At 41.2% G+C, this 24,623-nt stretch overlaps 1 protein-coding gene across 2 annotated transcripts in view; it reads left to right on the forward strand.

Moving 5' to 3' along the window:
- The first annotated feature begins 1,625 nt into the window (after positions 1-1,625).
- shtd (anaphase promoting complex subunit 1) overlaps positions 1,626-24,623 on the forward strand; it is a 29,872-nt gene continuing 6,874 nt past the window's right edge. Inside the window, exons 1-18 of one of the 2 annotated variants that reach the window (XM_028300541.1) lie at positions 1,626-1,860; positions 2,461-2,665; positions 4,256-4,588; positions 4,746-6,115; positions 7,146-7,344; positions 7,848-8,008; positions 8,456-9,202; positions 10,376-10,526; positions 12,191-12,382; positions 12,822-12,987; positions 13,663-13,815; positions 14,280-14,523; positions 16,723-16,885; positions 17,513-17,692; positions 18,441-18,611; positions 19,034-19,171; positions 20,151-20,274; positions 22,155-22,356. In XM_028300541.1, the coding sequence (XP_028156342.1) occupies positions 1,837-1,860; positions 2,461-2,665; positions 4,256-4,588; positions 4,746-6,115; positions 7,146-7,344; positions 7,848-8,008; positions 8,456-9,202; positions 10,376-10,526; positions 12,191-12,382; positions 12,822-12,987; positions 13,663-13,815; positions 14,280-14,523; positions 16,723-16,885; positions 17,513-17,692; positions 18,441-18,611; positions 19,034-19,171; positions 20,151-20,274; positions 22,155-22,356 (4,923 nt within the window). In that variant the 5' untranslated portion in view covers positions 1,626-1,836. Of the gene's footprint in view, positions 1,861-2,460; positions 2,666-4,255; positions 4,589-4,745; positions 6,116-7,145; positions 7,345-7,847; positions 8,009-8,455; positions 9,203-10,375; positions 10,527-12,190; positions 12,383-12,821; positions 12,988-13,662; positions 13,816-14,279; positions 14,524-16,722; positions 16,886-17,512; positions 17,693-18,440; positions 18,612-18,952; positions 19,172-20,150; positions 20,275-22,154; positions 22,357-24,623 lie in introns of both variants that reach the window. The other variant, XM_028300539.1, reaches the window with a different exon arrangement.

Genomic DNA, 24,623 nt, shown 5'->3' on the forward strand with positions numbered 1-24,623 from the left:
TGAATACGCAACGAAACGAACTCGAAAGTTTTTCGTACTAGAGGTACTGATCTTGAAAGTGCTTCACGAGCTCTATCCAACGGTACCAATAATAGGTTACAGAATTAACTGGATCTATCCGAAAATTAAGGATCAGTAACCAGTTTTTTAATATCTTGTATAGTTTTTAATATTTTGTGATTTTACTAAATGTATGGAAGCTGGAAACATTGAATTTTCGGATAGATCCAGTTTATTATTTAACCTATTATTGGTACCGTTTGAAAGAGCTTGTGAAGCACTTTCAGTACCTCTAGTAGGAAAAACTTTCGAGTTCGTTTCGTTGCAAAAATTTTGTATGAAAAATTAAACAGCGCCCCCTATATTATAGCCGCCCTAGGGGGCGCTGTTTAATTTGTCATACAAAATTTTTCGATGACACTTTGAATACGCAACGAAACGAACTCGAAAGTTTTTCCTACTAGAGGTACAGAATCAATAATCAGTTTTTCGATATCTTGTATAGTTTAGAAATAATCGCGTGAGATCACTTAACGTTTCCACCCTGTATACCTAGGTAATATCTATTAAGTGTATGAGAACCGAAAAGATGGACCGACGACCTCACATAAAGGTAGCAGGAAAGCGCTGGAAGCAGGCCGCCACTAACCAGCCATTCTGAGCCATTGTAGAAATCATTGGTGGAGGCCTTGTTCAACAGTGGACGTCCTATGGCTGAAATGATGATGATGAAGATGAAGTTTAGTGTATGAGCGTCTTTACGTTTTGCCCGCATCACATCATTGTGATTATTGAAGGCACGTCATGTTGTAGCCTGTAGGTAGTTATTACAGATAATAATTAGCATGATTGTGATCATATTTATGATTATTGCTAGCTTTTGGGTAGGTAACTTGTCTTTACGATTATCATAATATACGTAAATATAGGTAACATTTTATAATATTGCGATCTGTAAAAATCAAAACTAATACCGGATTTGACGCAAGGGACTGTGTTATGCAAACCAGGCCAGGGGGTAAGAAGATCATGCCCACTTTTCTACAATTTCACCATACATACAAACACGAATTTACTTGAAAGAAAGAAAAAATATTATTGAGTACCAAGAAAAATAATTCAAAACTTTCCCGCGGATTTTATGTTTTCCTTTTCTTAGTCTGTGAGCAGGTTCAGGTTTAATAGCCGATTTCAACAACCCAGAGCCGTGAAACATCTTTAAAAAAACAACTTGTCAATTTTCCAGGGTTGCCAATTTGTGGTGAATTCCCTAAACTACGGGGAAAGCGAAGCTGATTGGGGAACTTCAACTTGGGGAAATTCGAGGATTTTAAAGTATGATGATCAGTCTTGACTGATTTTTTACAGTTCATTACTCAAAAATTTGGTCATCATAATATTATTATGACGTCATCTGTCGTCAGATTTTATTGAACTCACGCTTGATTATATTTTTGTGACCCCTAACCCAAAAGCAGGTACAGGAAAACATGATTTACTTCATTTTTAAAAATTTAAAATGACTATGGACTCGAAAAGAACGACCGAACTTAAATTACTTGACCTACATTTTTTGGTTGTTTTATTTCTGTGGGGGGATTTTAGCATATTACTGTAGGTAACCCTGCAATTTTCCCCCGTTGTCAAAACTGTCACCCAACTGTCAAATTGCGGTGACCGGTGGACTCGCATTTTCAATTGAAATTCGCAATTTGGGTTTTCTTTCGATGAAAACAAACTATACCATTATTTAATCTCATATTTGTAACTGAAAAGTGTTGTATGCTTGAGATAAATAGTTGAAATTATATCGTTTCAAATCTGGATGAGAATACAATGATTGCCGCCTCGGAACCATTGGTAAGTGGTTGTTTTGATTTTATTTAGATGCAATAAAATGTATTTAGTCCAAAAAACAGCACAGTACATGTTATTGTTACACCAGGTCTCAATGTACCTAATTAGTCTATATATATAAAAGAAAGTCGTGTTAGTTAGGCCTCAGCCTCGAACTTAGCGGGCAGCGGGGCGGCGGCGGCGGCGGCGCGGGAGCGGGGCGGGTAACGCAGACNCTTAGGTATAACTCAAGAACGGCTGAACCGATTTAGCTGAAAATTGTCAGGGAGGTAGTTTAGAGCCAGGAGAAGGACATAGGATACTTTTTTACCCGCTCGAAATTTTAAAAAAAGTCTGCTTATTTATTGCCATTAAGGCGGAACAAAGTTCGCCGGGTCAGCTAGTTATTTATAAACATAAAATAATGGCATCCTTGGATTCAATAAACTCAAACTAGGATTCCCTGTGGTGGAGAACTCCAATAAAATTATGCCATTTGAAGTGTCTTTTCCCTTTCATCAGCTGTACCAAGACTCAAATAACGTCAAAATCAAAGATACTATATTATGTTAATATGGGTTTTATTATCGCCCCATTGATATCGTACACAAATTAATTTTTCAGGAGTTTGTGCCTCACGGTAGAACTGTGATAGCCAAGCATCCTGGTCAGATTTACGGGAAGGGGCAGAACATCTCAGCGTCGGAGAATTCGCTGCTTTATAAGTTGACGAACTTTGCGATCAAAGATGAGAGCTTGTTGGAGGCGAAGGAAGCAGACGAACACGAGTGGTGGTGTATTAGAGAGGTTTACTACAGGAACTCTGGTGGTAAGGCCTCTTACATTCGTAGATACTGCAAGTAATATAAAATAATTTCATTATTATATTAATTAAAAAGAACACCAACAAGTTGCATATTTTTTATTTGTAATAAATGATAATTTATAGTAATTCATCATTAAATTAGCTATTTGTAAACAGATAGTCAAGAACAGAGATGATTGTTGTATAAATTAATCCTAAATTCTTTAGAAATTTCCATCGATGTAAACAAACACTTCTGCACACAATTACACTATAATACTCACGTTTTCTTAATATCATACACATTATTTCACAAGCTCATGAAACCAACTTTATTCTCATGATGAAACAAATATGAAATCTAACATTGAAAATAAATATTTTAACAAAATATTTGGATGGTGAAAATTTGTGCTTCATGTTAAAATGTCAAATCGACATTTGACGTTTAAATTTAGGTCCTATCTCTGGAAAATCTGTAAGTCATAGACAATATTCATAGATAATAATCTGTAAATTTTATCGATTTTATTTCAAGTATTCAATTATTTCAATTACCAATTACTTTGATAATATTAATTTAAAATAAAATATAAACGAGGTTATATTCAACAAAGTATTTTTTCTTCATTGAATGCAACGACACACTTTGCGAAGAAGTCTTTGAATTCAGCTTTATTATACAGACGAGTGTCACATAGAAAAGGTCTTTCGACCACTTTTCAACTGGTATATGATTTTATTGTGCACTTTGTCTAGACCCACAGTATAATTTAAATTATATTTCCTTAACAAATAAAAAAGGGAAAATTAAAATTTCTTTGATTAAGAAGATCCTATTTTGACGATCACATTACTGATCTCAACATCAATCAGAAGAGGGATTGATATTAATAATTATACAAACGATCTTTGAAAATCTAATAATCGTCTATTGCAGTCCGTCCGTAGTACATGACATTTACAGAATTGCGATTAACGAGAGATTTTGTCGCATCACTAGTAGATCAACTAGGGTTGCCAACTCTTGAAAGGACCAACCCGGGAGAATGGGGGGGGGGGGGGGGCGCTTGCTCCATAGTTGCTCCATCACGCTGAATACGCGCTCGAATGAAGCATTAATAGAGACAGGAATGGAAAGAACAAACGTGACCATTTTTTTTAATTCAGGACAGGGATTTCTGTCTTTCGATTTCGTGAAGAAGTGAACCCAGCGTAAATCCACTCGATTTTCTTCAATAAGATGTGGTTGCTCTTCACACAAAAGTCCAAACTCATCGTACAATTTGTCACTATCTATGTCAATATTTAATAATTCCTGGAGTTTAGTAAACCAATCACATGGTGATTGGTTCTTTTAAAGATAAAATTTATAAATAAGTACGAGCAGCAATGGATGCATTTAATTTTTAGAAATACCGGAGAAAATATTGCTCTCCGGGAGGTCGGGAGGTTAACCATTATTTCCGGAGTCTCCCGGGCAATCCGGGAGGGTTGGGAACCCTAAGATCAACTGACATAGACTAAAAATTCGTCAATGTCAGTTGGCCATATTTGTTTACATTTAGGGAAATTTCTAAAGAACTAAGGTATATCATCACATTTACTTTCTAGAAATTGAAGACGACCTAACACAAGCTCAAAAGGATCTGAAAAATGATTACAACTCAGAATCGTTTAGACCGCCAAGCCGTCTCAAAAATGACTTTAACATCTCCATCAAGTCAGAACTGCTGGGTGGTGTCAAAAAGATGGATACAGAGTGCGTCAACTCGGCTGGTCCGTCCAGAGCTGGCAGCGCTAACAGTTCCAGTAATATGTCCAAAAAGTTCCATCTAAACAACGGACTTAGTAAAAGCCCTAAGAAGAGACCTTTGAATCCCAAAACTGATAGTTCTTATGAAGAGGAACTGTATGTAAAGGGCTGCACTGCTGTTTGGTCTAAAGGTGAGATTTTTATGCAGTCTTTATTGGGTTAGAGTTCAATTTTGATTTTTAAAAATTATAACATTAGTGTTCATGCCTTTTTAAATCTAACTTTTATGGGAATAAATGACCAACTCTATGACACCTTAATAAAAATAAATTTTTGTTGCTGTTTCAGGTTTAATTTCAACTCCAGCTACTAAGGTCTCTGCTCCTGAATATAGAGAAACAATTTGCTGTTACACTCTTGAAAATCCCATCAAACATGCTGCCTTCTGTAACTTCCACATAAACATCAACAACACTATGCTCATTGACGCCTTGAATTCACAAATAGCAGATGAAAAGAAAAACATCAAAATTGAGGACACCACAGAACATATTCCTACCAAAGTGATGCCTGCTATTTTACTCATGGACAACAAATGCATGCAAGTTTTTGCAACAGACGGTCGAGAGTACATAAACAATGTACCGTTTCAAGTCAAAAAAGTGTGGCCTATAAAATATGGTGTTCTTTTAGAGAAGCAAGCTTCACCAATGTCACATAACTCAATATTACCGTCATCATTCTTGAAATTAAATGAGTCACATAACAGTACTCTCTCCAGAACGAAAACGAATTATCCTTTTAATATGAGCGCGAGGTTACGTGCTGAATCCGTATCTGGGTATGACCTGGATGTGCCTTTACCTACATGCTTCTCGCTGTCCCATCCTTTGGATGAAGTCACTCCTATTTTGATGAAATCTCCTTCTGTTGGATTGCAGTATTACAATGATGGGGATCTCCAAATTGTTTTCGTCAGTGTCAACCCCAGTATTATCCTGTTATACGATTGGAAATTGGCTATCCATTCACTGTGGAAGATTCGTAAGGCGTTACGAGATGAATGCCTAACAATGTGCCCCAACATAAATTCTACGACAACTTTGTTCAGTCAGTCGTGCGACTACCTGAATAGTCCTATGAATACTCATAGTAATATTGGCAAGAATGCAACCAGTTGGGCTACTGGTTTAGGTAGTCCGTATCAGTCTAAGAAAGGGCCAAGTACGCCAACGTTTTCTAGATCGAGGCAGAACAGTCCGATGGCGAATATTTTCCATCAGCAAGGGTTGTCGCCTCACGCGTCTATAGGCCAAGCATCGTGTACTTCGATGATGGCTAACACTATGATGCAGACGCCACCCTCACTGCCTTTGTACCCAGATATTTGCTTGGAACATATCTGGACAGATACCCAGCAATTACGTCGCGACAGAATCGACAACCCTGCCGATATGAAAACGTTCCTACACACTGATTTGGTTGGTCACGAGTACTTATGCTTTATTGTGAAGACAAGCAGCGTAAGCAGACTTCAAATTATACGATTGCAGAAGTCACATTCTCATGGACAGCCGTCGAAAAGTAATCTGATCGTGGGCGCGGTTTCTTCAGTTTTGGCTAAAGATGCAGTTGTTTTGGATCATTTGAACATGATAGCTCTGATTGATGAATCTGGAAACATTATTCTGCAGTCTGGCAATAGTATGGTAGGCAAGGTTAGTAACATATTATTAATTAATTCAGTGTTCCGCAAACTTTTTGTGAGGTACATCTAGGAAAACGAAATTTTTTGAAGGTACGCCACAAAGAAATGTTTCTACGATGACCTAATTTTTCCGTGGCACACATCTAATGATCACTACACTAGTGTCAGTGGTACATCCTTTGCGGAACACTGGTATAATGAATAGTTTTAGCTTGAAGTGCCGTCGTCTGTACATAAGACCTTCATGCCATAAGATATTAGAGAATATCTGGTGGAGGCCAGTTAACCTTAGAGCTAAGGGCCCTTTTACATTGCCACTTTTTGCAACGATACACGTGATTCAGTCGCATTGCAGCAGTGATACAATCGCGATGGAGTCGCGCGACTAAAACGCGCGTTTGATCGTTGCAAAAAGCGCAATATGTAAGCCCTTGTTAAATCTCATCATGATCATCATCATTTCAGCTATAGGACGTCCACTGCTGAACATAGGCCTCCCCCAATGCTTTCCATGTTGATCGATTAGTACCGGCCTGCGTCCAGCGCTTCCCTGATACCTTTACGATGTCGTCGGTCCACCTTTTAGGTGGACGTCCCACGCTGCGTTTTCCGGTACGCGGCCTCCATTCCAGAACCTTGCTGCCCCATCGGCTGTCAGTTCTGCGTACTATGTGCCCTGCTCATTGCCACTTTAGCTTGCTAAATTTATCATTCGGTTCGAGTTATTATTCGGTTCGAGACTATATTGATGACAAGGATGCGTGGTCAGTTCAGTCTGCACATATTTGATGTACTTAAATTTAACTATTCCTACTGTTAGATAATTCCTGGCAATAAGTGGTGACTGAGTTTGTTCCGGTGTTTCTTCTCAGCACTTGCCATATGTTTGTCTCGAAGCGCTGGTAGGGCCCAAAAGATAAGGAGACATGTAAAGTGCCCCATAAGGGCTACCTTTTCTTTTTTTATTATTTTCTATTGACGTTCATAAGTGCCACTTGTGGTCTAAACTGAATAAATATTTTTGATTTTGATTATTCCAGGTGCATGTTGGAGGAGTGTTAGCGCGTCTGATCGACTCTCCATACACAAAGCCGACGTTCCAATCCCCGTTTCCTCGCCGCAGCAGTCTGTTACCGAGCCGTTGCAACGACGCGTCGGCTTTCGACGACTCTGCGTTGCATCTACTGTCGCCGGTGCCGCATAGTAGCGCTTCCAGGCTGGAGCAGAAGGAATCTTTAGGTAGTTTCATGTTTTACCTATTCGCTGTCTGCAAACGAGATACCATAGCAAAATTATAGGGCTTGAATTTCATGTGCATGTATAAACATGAGCTGTTAAAGTTTTTGTTTTTATTGAACTTGAAGTCATAACTTAAATATTATGGACTTCAATCTCTAAACTGGAAATTGTTTTTTCAGTGAAGAAAATACTCTATCATCATCATTTTAGCCACAGGACGGACTGCTAAACATTATGACTCCATTAGAAATTAGGTTAGGCATAGATTAGGTACTTCATTACGTAGAATAACATTTTTGTGTCATGCAGTCTAAAGCAGTGTTCAGACTTATTTTACAGTTTATTATAATAATAAACGAGACACGCATTAATTATCTAGGATATAATTATCATGGTTCATGTTATACAAATGGACACTGCTAAATGGGGTCTCGTGAGTCTCCCCTCCAATTATTTACGAAATCATAATCTTAACGTAAATTCGTTGATGTATTATCTTTCAGGTCTTAGCGGTCTATGTGACGCGGCCGGCTCGCGTATGACCCTGCAATTTGACTCCGGAGTCATGTACCGCATTTCGCTGCCCACCATATCGTGTTCGGACCTCGTCACCAGGTGTTGTGCTGCTTTGAAGGCGATACTGCCTAAGGATATTACTATGCAGGTACTTAGATAATTTCGGATTTCAGTTTGTAAAATATTTTTTTGCCTTTTGAAAAAGTATGTGAAGCGGCATGTCTTCAACAAATGCAGTTTGACTCCAATGAAATCAATTTTATAAGTAAACAATATGTAGAAACACATAGAAATGGAGACGTCATCCATAGACATGACAGTAACCATGAGTGCACACGCACACTACAATATGACGCTCGAATTGCTCGGATCAAACTCCCCGCACCCCGCGCTTCCCTCGCCCAAAAAGTGGTAGGGCGCGTCTTCGTGGATGAAACGATCTATAATTCCTGTAACAAAACACTGTATAAAAATTCTCAGTTCACAAAAGTGGTCTGTAATTACAACATTCAATTGTACTCTCTCACAGATTAAAGTTCTGATTTTGAATGTAATTGGTGTAGTGGAAATAATTAATATTATTTACTCTTTATAGGTCATAATAAGATGGTACGGCTCTCGCAACGCTCCCGGCACGCAAGACTTAACCCCAGAGCAAGAATGGTCCATGTTTTCAAACCTGCTCTTCTTCCTAATGGGCTACGACGTCGAAAAACTATCGCAATCCAAACAGTCCGAAGAAACTGAACACACTGAAGTGGCCACCAAGAAACAGAGAACATCAAGTGACGGGTCTCACGAAGATTGGGAGTATTTACTAAATTCTAAACTACACAAAACCATTGGAAATTCTTTAGCGAGCATGCTTCATATACAAGCGACGCCCAGCTCAGATTCCAAAACGGCTAGAATAAACCGACTAAGAAACAGCATTGAAATGGAAAAACCTTCGCAATTCAACACAAACGCGTTACTATTCCCGTATACAATACAAGTGCTGTACGCTTTCCATTTGGTGTACGAAGAGACGAAATTAAACACTATTCTTTGGACAGACCTCAGGCCACTTTCAGGCTTTTTGTATCAGATATCCAAAGACTTGAAATTGGAATGCTACGTGAATCACTACTGGCTGGATTTTCCAACAGATTATGATTTGGATATCGAAGAATCTAACTCTCAAGTATCAGAAGCAACGTTGCAGAAGCTGATTCAGCCGACTTACTTCACGAATGAACCGCCGCACATATTGAACTACCTAAACTGTATGCTGCAAGACAAAGACGCTGGATATTACCCGTACTTGACAGATGTGAATAATATGTCCAGGGATCTTATTGAGGTAATGTTGTCACTTTATTTTAATTTTAAACAATGTCATATTTTCGCCTGACTTGCAGGGAATTCAACTACTTAACTGTTCGCGTCTAAAAAACGGGGTATCAAGGCACATTTCTAATGAAGCAAGTAACTTTAATGCCGGCTGTACTCTCTCGCCGAAAGCCCACAAGACAGGCCGAGTGCGAGAGTGTACAGGGGAACTCGCTACCTCTCGGGGTGTCTAGCTATCGCTTCCTCTCGTGTTCGCACATGGGGCTGTCTCGTGAGACATTCGGGCGAGCCTGGGCAAGAGCTCTGGGACGGGAGTGTACAGCCTGCTTAAGAGCGTTTACGCGAAGCGCGGCGTTTCAAGGGGCAACATTGGAAATGATTCGCGAGCGGCGTTTTTTAATAGTTTTCAAATGTTTATAGCAAAACAATAACAATGAATTATATATCGTTTCAAAGTAAATATTTTAAAGAAGATGCTGTTTTATTATATTAAGCTATTTTTATGTTGAATTAAAGACGAATAATGGTGTAAAAATCACTTTGATTTTTGGGTATTTCACGTTCTTTGAATTTGTGATTTCTTATTGTAAAATGCTTAAATCTAAGAATTTTCTCAACTAACTATTTGCCTAAGGACCTATGCTATAATATATAAATGTTTGTTATATCGTTTTCACAGAATTTTTATAAAAATTTCAGCTTGTAAACTGACGCTAAAGTGGTGAAAACCTGTGTGGACTTATCTTGATAGAATTCTTAAATACTATACTAATTGAAATATTTTCTCAATTAACTATTTAGACGACAAAATTGCCTAATTATTTATGCCTATAACATATTTGTAATGTAACTGGTTAATGATTGTAACGGGTTGAAAAAGTACTGTTTTTGCGCCAAACGGCGTAAACGCTTTTAAAGGAGCACTACAGTGGTAATATCTAAATCCTGGTCCGTGAGCACGTAGAATCCCGTCCAATGACCCCAAGCTACTCATCCTTATCGCTCGCGCGTAATATTGCTGTCGCGACTGTGCGACGCGCGCCCGCAGTGAGTGTGCGAGCGCGACAGCAACATAATTACGTGCGAGCGACAAGGATGGGCAGCTTGGGGTCATTGGACGGGATTCTACGTGCTCACGGACCAGGCTTTAGAAAGTTCCTGAATGTTTTGTTTCGTATTACAGATTCTCACTATAGTAGGCGTGGGTCGCTGCGCAGGAGTCCAGACCGTCACGCGACGCGACAGCATGGCCGCCAGCACGCCGCGCGGCCGCCGCGACTGTGCGCAGTACGCCTCGCCCTACTGCCAGGCCGTGGGCACCGCGTGCGAGAGAGGTGAGCGCGTCACCGCTGACGTCACAGCGGGCGCGGGAGTGTGACGTCACGCGGCGCGACAGCATGGCAGCTCGCCCTACTGCCAGGCCGTGGGCACCGCGTGCGAGAGAGGTGAGCGCGTCACCGCTGACGTCACAGCGGGCGCGGGAGTGTGACGTCACGCGGCGCGACAGCATGGCAGCTCGCCCTACTGCCAGGCCGTGGGCACCGCGTGCGAGAGAGGTGAGCGCGTCACCGCTGACGTCACAGCGGGCGCGGGAGTGTGACGTCACGCGGCGCGACAGCATGGCAGCTCGCCCTACTGCCAGGCCGTGGGCACCGCGTGCGAGAGAGGTGAGCGCGTCACCGCTGACGTCACAGCGGGCGCGGGAGTGTGACGTCACGCGGCGCGACAGCATGGCAGCTCGCCCTACTGCCAGGCCGTGGGCACCGCGTGCGAGAGAGGTGAGCGCGTCACCGCTGACGTCACAGCGGGCGCGGGAGTGTGACGTCACGCGGCGCGACAGCATGGCAGCTCGCCCTACTGCCAGGCCGTGGGCACCGCGTGCGAGAGAGGTGAGCGCGTCACCGCTGACGTCACAGCGGGCGCGGGAGTGTGACGTCACGCGGCGCGACAGCATGGCAGCTCGCCCTACTGCCAGGCCGTGGGCACCGCGTGCGAGAGAGGTGAGCGCGTCACCGCTGACGTCACAGCGGGCGCGGGAGTGTGACGTCACGCGGCGCGACAGCATGGCAGCTCGCCCTACTGCCAGGCCGTGGGCACCGCGTGCGAGAGAGGTGAGCGCGTCACCGCTGACGTCACAGCGGGCGCGGGAGTGTGACGTCACGCGGCGCGACAGCATGGCAGCTCGCCCTACTGCCAGGCCGTGGGCACCGCGTGCGAGAGAGGTGAGCGCGTCACCGCTGACGTCACAGCGGGCGCGGGAGTGTGACGTCACGCGGCGCGACAGCATGGCAGCTCGCCCTACTGCCAGGCCGTGGGCACCGCGTGCGAGAGAGGTGAGCGCGTCACCGCTGACGTCACAGCGGGCGCGGGAGTGTGACGTCACGCGGCGCGACAGTATGGCCGCCATAGTTATTTCAGTGTACTTTTTGATTGGAGTTTCCCTACGTGACCGAATCAGAAATTAGGAGATACGTAGGAGAACCAGAGTGACTGACATAGCCCGCAGAATCGCTAAAATCAAGTGGCAGTGGGCGGGGCACATAGCTCATAGAGCTGATGGCCGCTAGGGCAGGAAAGATCTTGAGTGGCGACCACGAGCCGGAAGACGTAGCGTGGGCAGGCCTCCTACTAGGTGGACCGACGATCTGGTGAAGGTCGCGGGAGGTGCTTGGATGCGAGCGGCGCAGGATCGGTCTTCGTGGAAATCCTTGGGGGAGGCCTTTGTCCAGCAGTGGACGTCTTTCGGCTGAAACGACTTTTGGATTATTAGTAAATTAATTTAGCTCCATTTAGCCCATTATTTAGCGAACGTTGCCAATGTACTCGTAACACACATTAGAAAAACAAAGTAACCGTATGTATTTTTCTCTATTCAGATCAATGTTTAGGTTGCGTTTGAAAACAGAATTAACACTTCAATCTTTGCCAAAAACCCGAGAAGCGTTGTCGAAAATACACTATATTATCTAGTCCATTGACAAATTTCCATAAATTCCAGGTATAACTCCCCGTGACGTAGACAACCTGCCCCCAGCTATCGGTCTTCTAGTGCTCACGATATTCAGCCGCTGCAAGAGCGAGCCTCCTGTAGACTGGCCGGTGGAGGCCTATAACCTCATCATGAGGGAAGACCTGGCTTTGCAGGCGGAGATCGCTGAGAAAATCAAGTCTACGTCCGAGTATTTGGAGAGTAAGTTAATTTTTAATGTTTTTTTTTTTAAATCTGACACTAGGTGTTTTATGATTGATTAAAGAGAAGTCAGATGTAGATTTTGTCCCCTTTTTACTCGCTTGAAATAGGGTAATATATTATTGTAAACTCTATTAGCTTGATTGACTCATAGATTTCTATCTTATATTCTTTTTAATATTATACAGCTTAATGGCAATATTTTGAAGGCCAGCCTGTTTAGTTAGTAAGATTAGTTAGTTTCATTTCAACTAACACAATAAATGATTGATTGATTGATCACTTTAAAAGAATTGTGGAATATCACAACTGTCCTGTGTGTCGAATGTGACTCGCTTCTATTTTCATATTTATTGTATCTACTTTGTGCACACTACACAATATGTAACTTTTTTTTCTACAGTGATGCTTATTTTAATTGCAAACTCTTTCTCCATAGCCTTGGCGTTAGAAGTGCTAGAGAAAGAGACTGCCTATTCGCTGAACTCGACTCCCCACTGCCAAACGGATTCCTCGCAGTCGAAGAACGACGACAACGACACCAGCACGGGAATGGAGCATCTCAACAGTAAACTGCTAGGGCTGCTGTATCCACGAGATCACAGGTATGTAATTAAAAACAATTTTAATTACATACTATTGCTTGTGTGTGATGACCCTATAGATGATATCATAAGTATTGGTGATATTTAAGCAAACAAAAAAAGCAAAAAATCTAAATGAGCCACTTGAACCGAAATGAGGCTTTGAAAAAAAAATTGTTTTTCAAACATAATATTTTGAGGTTTTCACAACATAAACTTCAAATTGATATAATGTATCTCACTAAACTACTAAAGTAAACATAAGGGTGAACGTAAAAACAGGACATTTCCTGCTGTCATTGATATGATACGTCAGGTGATACACGATCGGTATTATTTCTAATACATGCTGAAGTGTAGGTGTTGGTACCCCATTATTTTATGACCGTTAATTTGTGTAATGCTACCAACCGGCCTATGTGGAAATGATTGGGGGAGGCCTATATTTAGCAGTGGACGTCCTGTGACTGAAATCATCATCATCATCATCTCAGCCACAGGACGTCCACTGCTGAACATAGGTCTCCTCCAATGCTTTCCATGTTGCCCGGTTGGTCGCGGCTTGCGTCCAGCACCTTCCTGCTACATTTATGATGTCGTCGGTCCACCTTGTGGATGGACGTCCCACGCTGACGTGGACGTGGCTGAAATGATGATGATGAAATGTATTATTAACATTATAATTAATGGTTCTAGGATGACAGAGGTGTTCAACCTTCTGCAGTCGTCGATCCCCGTGACGATCAACCTGACTCAAAGGCCGGAGGTGTCCGACCACGACTTTATCGAAGAGCAGGAGAAGCATCTCTTCGCTATCAGCACGAGAACTATGGCGTTACCAATAGCAAGGTAAGTGGTCATTTGATACAATAGGCAACGCAACTTGCTTGGGTTGGGTGTCCATGGACGACGGAAGGACCATATGCCTTCTCACTTACTAAGACTATTTTATGAAATTATTTTGTCTTGTGCCTTATGTACAATAAAGATATTTTCATACTTTACAGCAAAAGCTTTTTTGCATTTTGGTAATTTACGCTCATCGTTGGTTTAATGTTTAGATTCCTAAGCGACATTTTTAGAAAAAGTTGGTGTACGGAGCTATAAGAAGATGGTTGAAAAAGCGAAATCTTCAATGCGCGCGTTCGACTCATACCTGATCGTTTTTTGTCTCAACATCAAACTGAACTATTGCATCTTTTTTATACCATTTTATATCCATGGATATTTTACACTGCGCCATCTAGTTCCAGACTTAATCTTCTTGAGTAGCGATTTTTATAAAAAGGAATTATTCAACCCTTTTTTTACAGAGGGATGCTAACCCTCCGAAGTCTCCCATGCGCGCCAACTGAGCCTTTAACCCTGCCGAAGCTATGCGTCACGGGGCGAGGCCCGCCACCTCGCTGCAACACCATCAATTTGGGCTCAGCCGACGCGTCGCCGCAGTGCCTGCTGTGGCCGACCTTCCACAACGGCGTGGCGGCGGGGCTGGCGCTCGTCCCCATGACCGGCTCCAGCATCGATTCTAGCTGGGTGATTTATAATAAGCCTAGGGTGAGTAACTAGTTATTTTGTCACAGTTTTGCGAAAGGAATATTCGACTTGTTACTTTTAAATGCCTCCGAGACACGCCTAAAGGCGCTGACATAGCCCGACGGATTAGCAAGCTGAAGTGCCACATAGTACGCAGAACTGACGGCCGATGGGGCAGCAATGTTCTGGAGTGGAGGCCGCGTACCGGAAAACGCAGCGTGGGACGTCCACCCACAAGGTGGACCGACGACATCATAAATGTAGTAGGAAGGCGCTGGACGCAGGCCGCTACCAACCGGGCAACATGGAAAGCATTGGGGGAGGCCCATGTTCAGCAGTGGACGTCCTGTGGCTAAGATGATGATGATGATTATACCTACCTAGCTGGAGGATTTATAATTAGCCAAGGGTGAGTAATTAGTAACTTTGTCACAGTTTTGCGAAAGGAATACTAAAGCCTGGTCCGCTCGCACACTCACTGCGGGCGCGCGTCGCACAGTCGCGACAGCAATATAATTACGCGCGAGCGATAAGGATGGGTAGCTTGGGGTCATTGGACGGGATTCTACGTGCTCACGGACCAGGCTTTAGTTAGTTTTAAATGCCGCTGAGGCCCGCCGCCGCGTTGCAACACCATCAACCTGGGCTCAGCCGACGCGTCGCCGCAGTGCCTGCTGTGGCCGACCTTCCACAACGGCGTGGCGGCGGGGCTGGCGCTCGTCCCCATGACCGGCTCCAGCATCGATTCTAGCTGGGTGATTTATAACAAGCCAAGGGTGAGTGATTAGTTATTTTGTCTCAGTTTTACGAAAGGAATATTCGACTTGTTAGTTTTAAATGCCTCCGAGACACGCCTAAAGGAGCTGACATAGCCCGACGGATTAGCAAGCTGAAGTGGCAATGGGCAGGGCACATAGTACGCAGAACTGACGGCCGATGGGACAGCAAGGTTCTGGAGTGGAGGCCGCGTACCGGAAAACGCAGCGTGGGACGTCTACCAACAAGGTGGACCGACGACATCATAAAGGTAGCAGGAAGGCGCTGGACGCAGGCCGCTACCAACCGGGCAACATGGAAAGCATTGGGGGAGGCCTATGTTCAGCTGTGGACGTCCTGTGTCTAAGATGATGATGATTATACCTACCTAGCTGGGTGATTTATAATAAGCCGAGGGTGAGTAATTAGTAACTTTGTCACAGTTTTGCGAAAGGAATATTCGACTTGTTAGTTTTAAATGCCTCCGAGACACGCCTAAAGGCGCTGACATAGCCCGACGGATTAGCAAGCTGAAGTGGCAATGGGCAGGGCACATAGTACGCAGAACTGACGGTCGATGGGGCAGCAAGGTTCTGGAGTGGAGGTCGCGTACCGGAAAACGCAGCGTGGGACGTCCACCCACAAGGTGGACCGACGACATCATAAAGGCAGCAGAAAGGCGCTGGACGTAGGCCGCTACCAACCGGGCAACATGGAAAGCCTTGGGGGAGGCCTATGTTCAGCAGTGGACGTCCTATGGCTGAGATGATGATGATGATTATACCTACCTAGCTGGGTGATTTATAATAAGCCGAGGGTGAGCAATTAATTAGTAACTTTGTCACAGTTTTGCGAAAGGAACGATGTGGCGTTTTTGTACTTATTCTCAGTTTAGTTAAAACCACAGACGTTACTCGTACATTGCAGTTGTAGGAACTAGGAAGTTAATGAAATGCTTCAGAGGGCATGGTATGAAATATCAGACTCCTATGGCGATTCATTAAAGACACCAGTACCTCTAGCATGAACAACTTTCGTCTTCGAATCGTTTGCGTATTCGACAAAATTCGATACTCAATCTTCGAATTAAACGATAACGTTACAGTTTTAATTCTCAAAATATGTTTCGTGCAACCATTTCTCATATTAAGTTCACTTTACGACACGTTCACAAGGGCGCTGTTGCAGTTTTCGTACTAAATCTTTTAATGGCGATTCGAATACGCAAACAGAATTCGAGTACAGACTGGCACCCTGGTTTTTTATACCCTTACGAGAGAACCAGTCACCATTAATTCAAAGGTTGAAAATGTTTCTTTATTCACAATAGAGAAGTTCCTTATCTCCTGGAGAGCTTCACCTAGAATCTTCAATCATATAGGAACTGACCATCTTATCTCCAACTGCCAAAACACAATAGTACCTCTAATATTGTAAAAGCTATGAAACCCATGTTTTTTCCAGGGAACCCAAGAAATGTCAACAGAGCACGCCGGCTTCCTCATGGCTCTAGGTCTCAACGGCCACTTGCGAGATATGCCCTTCATGAACATGTATGAATACTTAGTCAAGTGCCACGAGATGATCAGTGTGGGGTTGCTGTTAGGGCTCGCCGCTACTTATAGAGGTTAGTTTTTACTTGAGGATTATTTTACCTAGTTCACCCGCGTGATATCACTTCAGAGGTGAAATTAAGGCTAAAATTTCCATTTTTTCTTTTTTCACCCAAGTGAACAAGGTGGAATAATCTTACGGTATCTGTTTAATTTGTTCATTTACTTAAACCCAATTCTAATAATCTCTAAAATTAAAAACTATGTCGTCACTGTCTGTGGTAGTTGAAATAAAATGGAGTATTTTTACCGGACAAAACGTTGTTTCATTAAATATTGAACAATATCACATAAGAACCGTGATTTTTTATTACAGGAAGTAGCTGATTCACTAACAATTTGGACTTTTTATATGTGTCCCTTACCTTAGTAATATTTGTCGATATTATATTTTTATGTGTCAAAAGATAAATTTGATGTAAATGGGAATTTTGAGCTGGATGATTTCACTTTATTGAAAGTTACTGCAGCATTTTAGTAAAAATAAAGTAATGTTTAACATTTCGTTGACAAAGATAAATGATTGTATGTTTTAACCATTACATATGGAAAAATTGAGATGAAAATAACCACTCAGATGATAATTTTGCGATCCTTTTGTAAAATACGTCAATCAATGAATAATATTATCTATCTTACAGGAACAATGGATGTCCAGGCTACTAAAATGATGAGCATACACTTAGAACCGCTCCTACCCCCCACATCTATAGAACTGGACATCCAACAGAACATCCTGGTGGCCGCTTTGCTTGGCGTTGGCCTGATATACCAGGACACTGGCCATATACATTACGCGCAAGTGTTGTTGAATGAAATCGGTGAGTAAACGAAACTTGTATCGAGCTAGTCGCAAAATGCTAGGTCGAATATGACGATGCTGTAGTTGTCACTTGTTACTAATAAAAGACGTTGTGGAAATCCTTGGAGGAGGCCTTTGTCCAGCAGTGGACGTCATTTGGATGAAACGAACGAACTTGTTCATTCATTCATATTAATTTATTGATTGAACTTATCAAACCCGCTGAGGTAATGTTTATCCCAACTAATATTATAAATGCGAAAGTCTGTCTGTCTGTCTGTTACGCTTTCCCGCTTAAACCTCGCAACCGATTTTGATGAAATTTGGCATAGAGATAGTTTGAGTCCCGGGAAAGAACATAGGATAGTTTTTATCCCGGTTTTTGAAACAGGGACGCGCGCGATAAAGTTTTTCTGTGACAGACAAAATTCCACGCGGGCGAAGCCGCGGGCGGAAAGCTAGTATTAATTAATGATAAAGTTTTTTGAGACTACGCTTGTGACGCCGCTATAACGCCTCAAGAGTTACAGCTGAGAAAATAGTTACGTTTAATTGTTATCTGTAAAACTGAATAACATATTCATAATTTGGTGTTTAAAACCGTTATTAACACGGACTGATCTGGGCTGATATGCCACTTATACTCAGCCTCAGGCGATATGTTATACTGAAGTGGACAAGTTATATTTGATACGTGTATATGTGCCCTGCCATAGAAAAGGCCTACATACTAATAGATTTTAATTTGACAAACATATTTCCATCAGGTAAGCCCCCAGGGCCTGAGATGGAAAACTGCGTAGAACGTGAAGGCTACGCTTTAGCCGCAGGACTAGCATTGGGATTCGTGTGCGTACGCGCAGGTTCCAACGCGCCCGATCACATTGCGCAGAGACTTCGCACTTATATGCTGGGAGGAGACAAACACCCGCTCACTGGTAAGGCTGTTTAAGGTGTTTATAAACTTGGAAGATATAAACTCATCAATAAGACACTAGATATTTGCACTTGCTTAATCGCGTAACGCTAATCTGACGTTTACTTTCGAATTGTCGTATCATTTTTAAACTGACACTGGACAACGGCATATTGACCATGACCATGGATCACAAATTATGTCGATTAACAGATTAGGTATTTTTGCAGTATCATATCATCATCAGAATTTGCAATAAAATCTTGTTTTGTGTTTCATCAAAATTAAATCTGACATTTTCACGATAACAATCGAGCGGCAGACTGAAAGAAGACTAAAAAATAAAACCAATCCGTTTCATAGGTGCCCAAAGAGAAAAATACAAGCAGGGCTCGTTCGCAATCCGCGAGGGGCAAACTGTAAATCTTGACGTGACGTCTCCAGGGGCTACGGTCGCCCTCGGGCTCATGTATCTGCGGTCCAACAACGCGGCGCTGGCCGGTTGGCTGCGGGCGCCCGCCACCGCCTACCAGCTCGACTACGTGCGGCCCGACCTGCTCATGCTGCGGATCATAGCGCGAGGTGAGACGTCACTATGCACCGTGCTCCAACAACGCGGCGGCTACCAGCTCGACTATAGTCTGGTCCGGGAGCACGTACAATTTTGTCCAATGACCCCAAGCTACCCATCCTTATCGCTCGCGCGTAATTATGTTGCTGTCACGCTCGCACACTCACTGCGGGCGCCCGTCGCACAGTCGCGACAGCAATATAATTACGTGCGGCCCGACCTGCTCATGCTGCGGATCATAGCGCGAGGTGAGCCGTCACTGTGTACCGCGCTCCGACAACGCGGCGGCTGCCAGCTGACTACGTGCGGCCCGACCTGCTCATGCTGCGGATCATAGCGCGAGGTGAGCCGTCACTGTGTACCGCGCTCCGACAACGCGGCGGCTGCGGGCGCCCGCCACCGCCTACCAGCTCGACTATAGTCTGGTCCGTGAGCACGTAGAATTTTGTCCAATGACCCCAAGCTACCCATCCTTATCGCTCGCGCGTAATTATATTGCTGTCGCGACTGTGCGACGGGCGCCCGCAGTGAGTGTGCGAGCGCGACAGCAACATAATTACGCGCGAGCGATACCAATGCATGTCTACCAGCTGGTCTTCGTAGGACTTGAACTACCCATTCTAAGAATCGTACTTTGAGGTAAAATCTTCTTGGGCCACTAAATACCTAATATGTATCTGGAAGTTACCTGGTACACCGAATCCTTGATCAAGATGATTTTCCACCAATACACTCAGGTAAGACGGAAGCGTCAGACCCTGTCTAAATGTAGTGCAAACATCAGCCTTCCAGCTCATGAGAGTAACTTACACCCCCTTTTTTCCTGTTAAAAACTGTTATGGCCTCAAGATTAAGGGGGAAAAAACCTAACAACTCATAGCTGTGATCAGTGAGAAGCTGCAACCTTGACAGTGTCTCTTTTAGTTCATTATGGTTGGCAATATGAATTTTGGAAGTTAAACTGCTAAGTTTAATATCAATATGTTATAGGGTTAGTACTGTGGGACAGTATCGAAGCGACGGAGGAATGGATAGAAGAACAAGTGCCCGCTTCAATAAAGCCGTACTGTTTCGTGAAGCCGACTGAGGACCACATCGATTATGAAGCCATGAAGTGAGTATAAATCTCATTCAATTATTACACTGGAAATGCCAAAAAGTCATAAAAATAAACCTTCTCAACCAAGCTTTTTCAAAGTTTGAAGACTTGTAATTCTGGAATATTTAACAAACTAGAAGCTTTCAATATAATATTTTCCAATTCGATTGCGGGAAATGACGAATAGTGACATATTATTAAAATAATTTATGAGACACTAACCTTTTTTTATGAGGTACCCATAAATTTCATGGCAGTGAATTAAGATTTATGTTTTAGCAAGAATTCATAACTTTTTTGATCGTTCAAAACTACTTTGACTCCTTTCTTTTCTTTTATATTATACTAGCTGACCCGGCGAACTACGTACCGCCTTAGCGTAGAGATTTTCTTTATATTTTTTTCCGTAAAAACCTTGTACAGAGTATTAGAAAACTACAAAAAAAAATCAGCCAAATCGGTCAAGCCGTTTTCATGTTATGTCGTGACAACGGAAAACGGGTTTCATTTTTATATACAGTGTGAGTCACGTTAAAGTGTACATATGAAAATAGATGAAACTAGACCTATTTTTATCGACAAAAAAGAGGTCAAAAAATTTTTGAGATTTTTTTTAAAATTTTTATAGATTATTTTTTTCGTCCAATTACTTATTGTAAAGAAAACGTAATAACTTTTAAACTAAGCGGTATATCCTGATAAAATAAGAACAATAATAATGGTAAATAACAGGCGATACTAAAAAAATACATAAAATACACAAAAAATGCCAACAAATAATAAAAAATGATACTTTTTGAAAAAAAAATTGCTTTTAAATTCGTGTTTTTTTGGTTATTTGATAAATTTCTCCAAAAAATGCCCCTATAACCGGTGGTTTTTATTATTTTATATTATTCTCTATCGTATTACCTTCGTAAAACCAAAAATCGCATGTCCCTATCCCTATCACAACATTTGCTATGATCGTTTGAACAAAGGCCTGCCACTACATTATTCTCCGCTACAGGTAGAGACAATTTTAATTTTAACTAAAATGCTTATTTTACTTCGAAATCTTTTGTTTTTATTTGAAATCTAACTTGTCTTTATCAAAATAACAAATCTAGAGTCATTTTCAGTTTCGTTGTTAACGAAGCGTTGAATGGCGCGCCCGGAGAGGCTTAGTTCAAACGATCATTGCAAACGTTGTGATAGGGATAGAGACATGCAATTTTTGGTTTTACGAAGGTAAAACAATAGAGAATAATATAAAGTAATAAAAACTACCGGTTATAGGGGCATTTTTTGGAGAAATTTATCAAATAACCAAAAAAACACGAATTTAAAAGCAGATTTTTTTCAAAAAGTGTCATTTTTTATTATTTGTTGGCATTTTTTGTGTATTTTATGTATTTTTTTAGTATTGCCTGTTATTTAGCATTATTACTATTTTTATTTTATCAGGATATACCTCTTAGTTTAAAAGTTATTACGTTTTCTTTACAGTAAGTAATTGGAAGAAAAAAAATTCTATAAAAAATTAAAAAAAAAACTCAAAAAATTTTTGACCTCTTTTTTGTCGATAAAAATAGGTCTAGTTTCATCTATTTTCATATGTACACTTTAACGTGACTCACACTGTATATAGATTGTGCGGTGTACTTATTTTACTTAGGCCGAGTTGCAACACCTAACTTAAAACGTTAATATAACGATAACGGGTGCTTTTTGTATGGAGTTTGAAAGATTTTTGACGTTTGTTAAAGTTAACTTAAGATGGTGCCTTATATCTTTTTTGTATGGAATTTGAAAGATTTTTGACGTTTGTTAAAGTTAAACTAAGATGGTGCAACCCATCCTTATATCTTTTTTTTTCTTCGAAGTACTAAAATTCCTATTACCATCCATTCCAGCCAAGCGTATTGCAACATAATAGCGGGCGCGTGTTTCGCAGTCGGCCTGCGTTTCGCCGGCTCCGGCGATGAGGACGCGAGAGACGCTGTGATGCATTTCGTCAGATTATTCCTGGCTTTAGGTGCCAAGAGCGTCGCGGAGTTAGCTGGGAGGTCTACGCTGGAAGCCTGTCTTTGTGTGTGCCTGCTAGCTGCTGGCATGGTAAGGAAATTGTTATTCTTGTATTTTTATTTCTGGGACTGTATCACTTTTGTGCAACGTAATAAAATCTTTTTCATATCTGTAAATTTGGTAATTAGGCCTACTTTATTTGCGTGCGACCACCAGTTAGCGTTACCGTCGAAACGTTAGTAGCTCCAACTGGTGAGTGAATCCCATAGATAGATAGATAGATAGATAAAACGTTTATTTGCATAACAGAAACACACATTACAAACAGAAAGTACCAAAAGTAGGACAAAATAGTACCCTCAGGACAATATGACATGGTATGGTAAGACAGATATAAAAAGAAAAAAAAAATCATTATGACATACAATATAGGTACAGGGTCATTCCATCGTTTCGGGTGTTACGTTCGTACACACATATTCAACAATTTTATGTATTTTGAAATAGTATTTTAATAATGTTAGTGCCTTAATCTGTCCGTTTTTAGTTGTTTTATTTAAATAATAAAGTTTGTACAGCTTAGAATGTAGGATAACGAAAATATGAGTCGAAAAGTGTGCGTTTCGGGCGTTACGACATTTTGCCTCTATGTTCCGACTGTCGCTGCATTTACTCGAGATTTAGCGAATTTTCTTAAGGAATCATACCTAAAACTTACAGGACTTCTAAAGTATGAAATTTACAAACCATGTAACATACAATCACTGTTAAATAAAACGTTTTACTATTTTTTTATAAATTTCTTCTTTGTTTCGGGTGTTACAATGGTTTTGTTTCGGGTGTTACGAGTACGAAAATTCAACGCGTTTTATCGATAAAATCGATGTTTTATTAGTAGCTAGGTACTACAAAATAAAAAGTACAACAAATAAACACAATTAGAGCGAATTCCGGTTTGAAATTACGAAGCAGCTTTTTTTAAAAAATATACAAATTTCAAGTTTAATTTTTCCTCAGAATATAGCTTTTTCCATTGTTTTTGGCTTGAAATAGCATTACTTTAATTTCTAATTACGATATTTATTGGAAATGTCAAACATCGACACTTTTTAGCAATACCTTAATTTTAGTGTTAAGTCGACATTTCAAAAAAGTCTTAAATTGAGAAATATGACTCCTTTTCTGATTCCAGCGCTAGTGGGAGGTCAAAGGACCCTCACAGTAATACTTTTTCACTTCTCCAAGCAATATACACACAATATTGACACATAAATAAAAATGTAATATCCGAAACGTTTCGGGTGTTACAGTTTTTAATCATGAAAGAAACATACTAAATTAGTATCATGCTCAGATATTAGTTAGTATTTGAAATCATTACTACCATGACCTTACTTTTACCAAATATTGTTAACCTAATCCATGTGTAAGGTACAGTAATAAAACAAATACCTGTTTTTCTGTTTCGGGTGTTACATCGCCGAAGTAACAAGAAAACACACTTAAAACTTGATGATTATCAATTTTTTTGGGACTAAGACGTTATCTACCAATACTATGATAAATACCCTCGAATCATGTAGTGGCAAAACGTTTCACAGATTGATAGTTTTTTTTTAAATCGTATTACTAATAATTAGGAGAGAAAATGATCATTCAGACAGTTGACTTAAGTATAGACTTTGAAGACTAATAACTTAAAAATTACTTGTTTCTTTCAGATTTTTTTTGTTGCACATTATAATTTGGAATGTTTACTTTCAAAATTCATCAGATTTAATGCGAAAAGAACATATTTAGTTTTTCACCCTCGGTAACATTTGTCATGGAATGACCCTACACACTTTATACAGAAATGTGTGTCGCAGCAATGCAAAACGGCAATAGCTCAGTAATTGGTTTACTTAAAAGCAAACCACTGATTTTCAGCTATAGCCTAAGGACGAAAGAACGCGCGTAACACGTCAACGTGACGGTTGGGGTGTGGTGAGTTTAAGTACATAAATATAACTAAATAGATTAAGATATTTATGATAAAGAGGAAAGGAGAAAATACACTGATAAAAATAATATAAAAATAAAAATAGCCTATAGCCATAGCGCTCCTAAACAAATTGATATTGTGTCAAGTTTTCAGCATTGGTTCGTAGTTTTAGAGAATTGAAATGCTATGATTTTAGAATGAAACAATTACGTTTGAAACTTGTAAGTTGTAGGTACAATATACGCATGGCGCAGGTTCGTATCAGAACGATGCTTAACTCTATTCAACGGAATCAAGTTTTTAACTACAAATATAGATCAAGGCTTTTTATTGGTTGAATTTAAATATTTTGACCAGTCTATCACAGAAGCGT

This window comes from Ostrinia furnacalis, unplaced genomic scaffold, assembly GCF_004193835.3.
Source record: "Ostrinia furnacalis isolate ACB-3 unplaced genomic scaffold, ASM419383v2 OfSCF0751, whole genome shotgun sequence".
NCBI classification, from domain to species: Eukaryota; Metazoa; Arthropoda; class Insecta; order Lepidoptera; family Crambidae; genus Ostrinia; species Ostrinia furnacalis.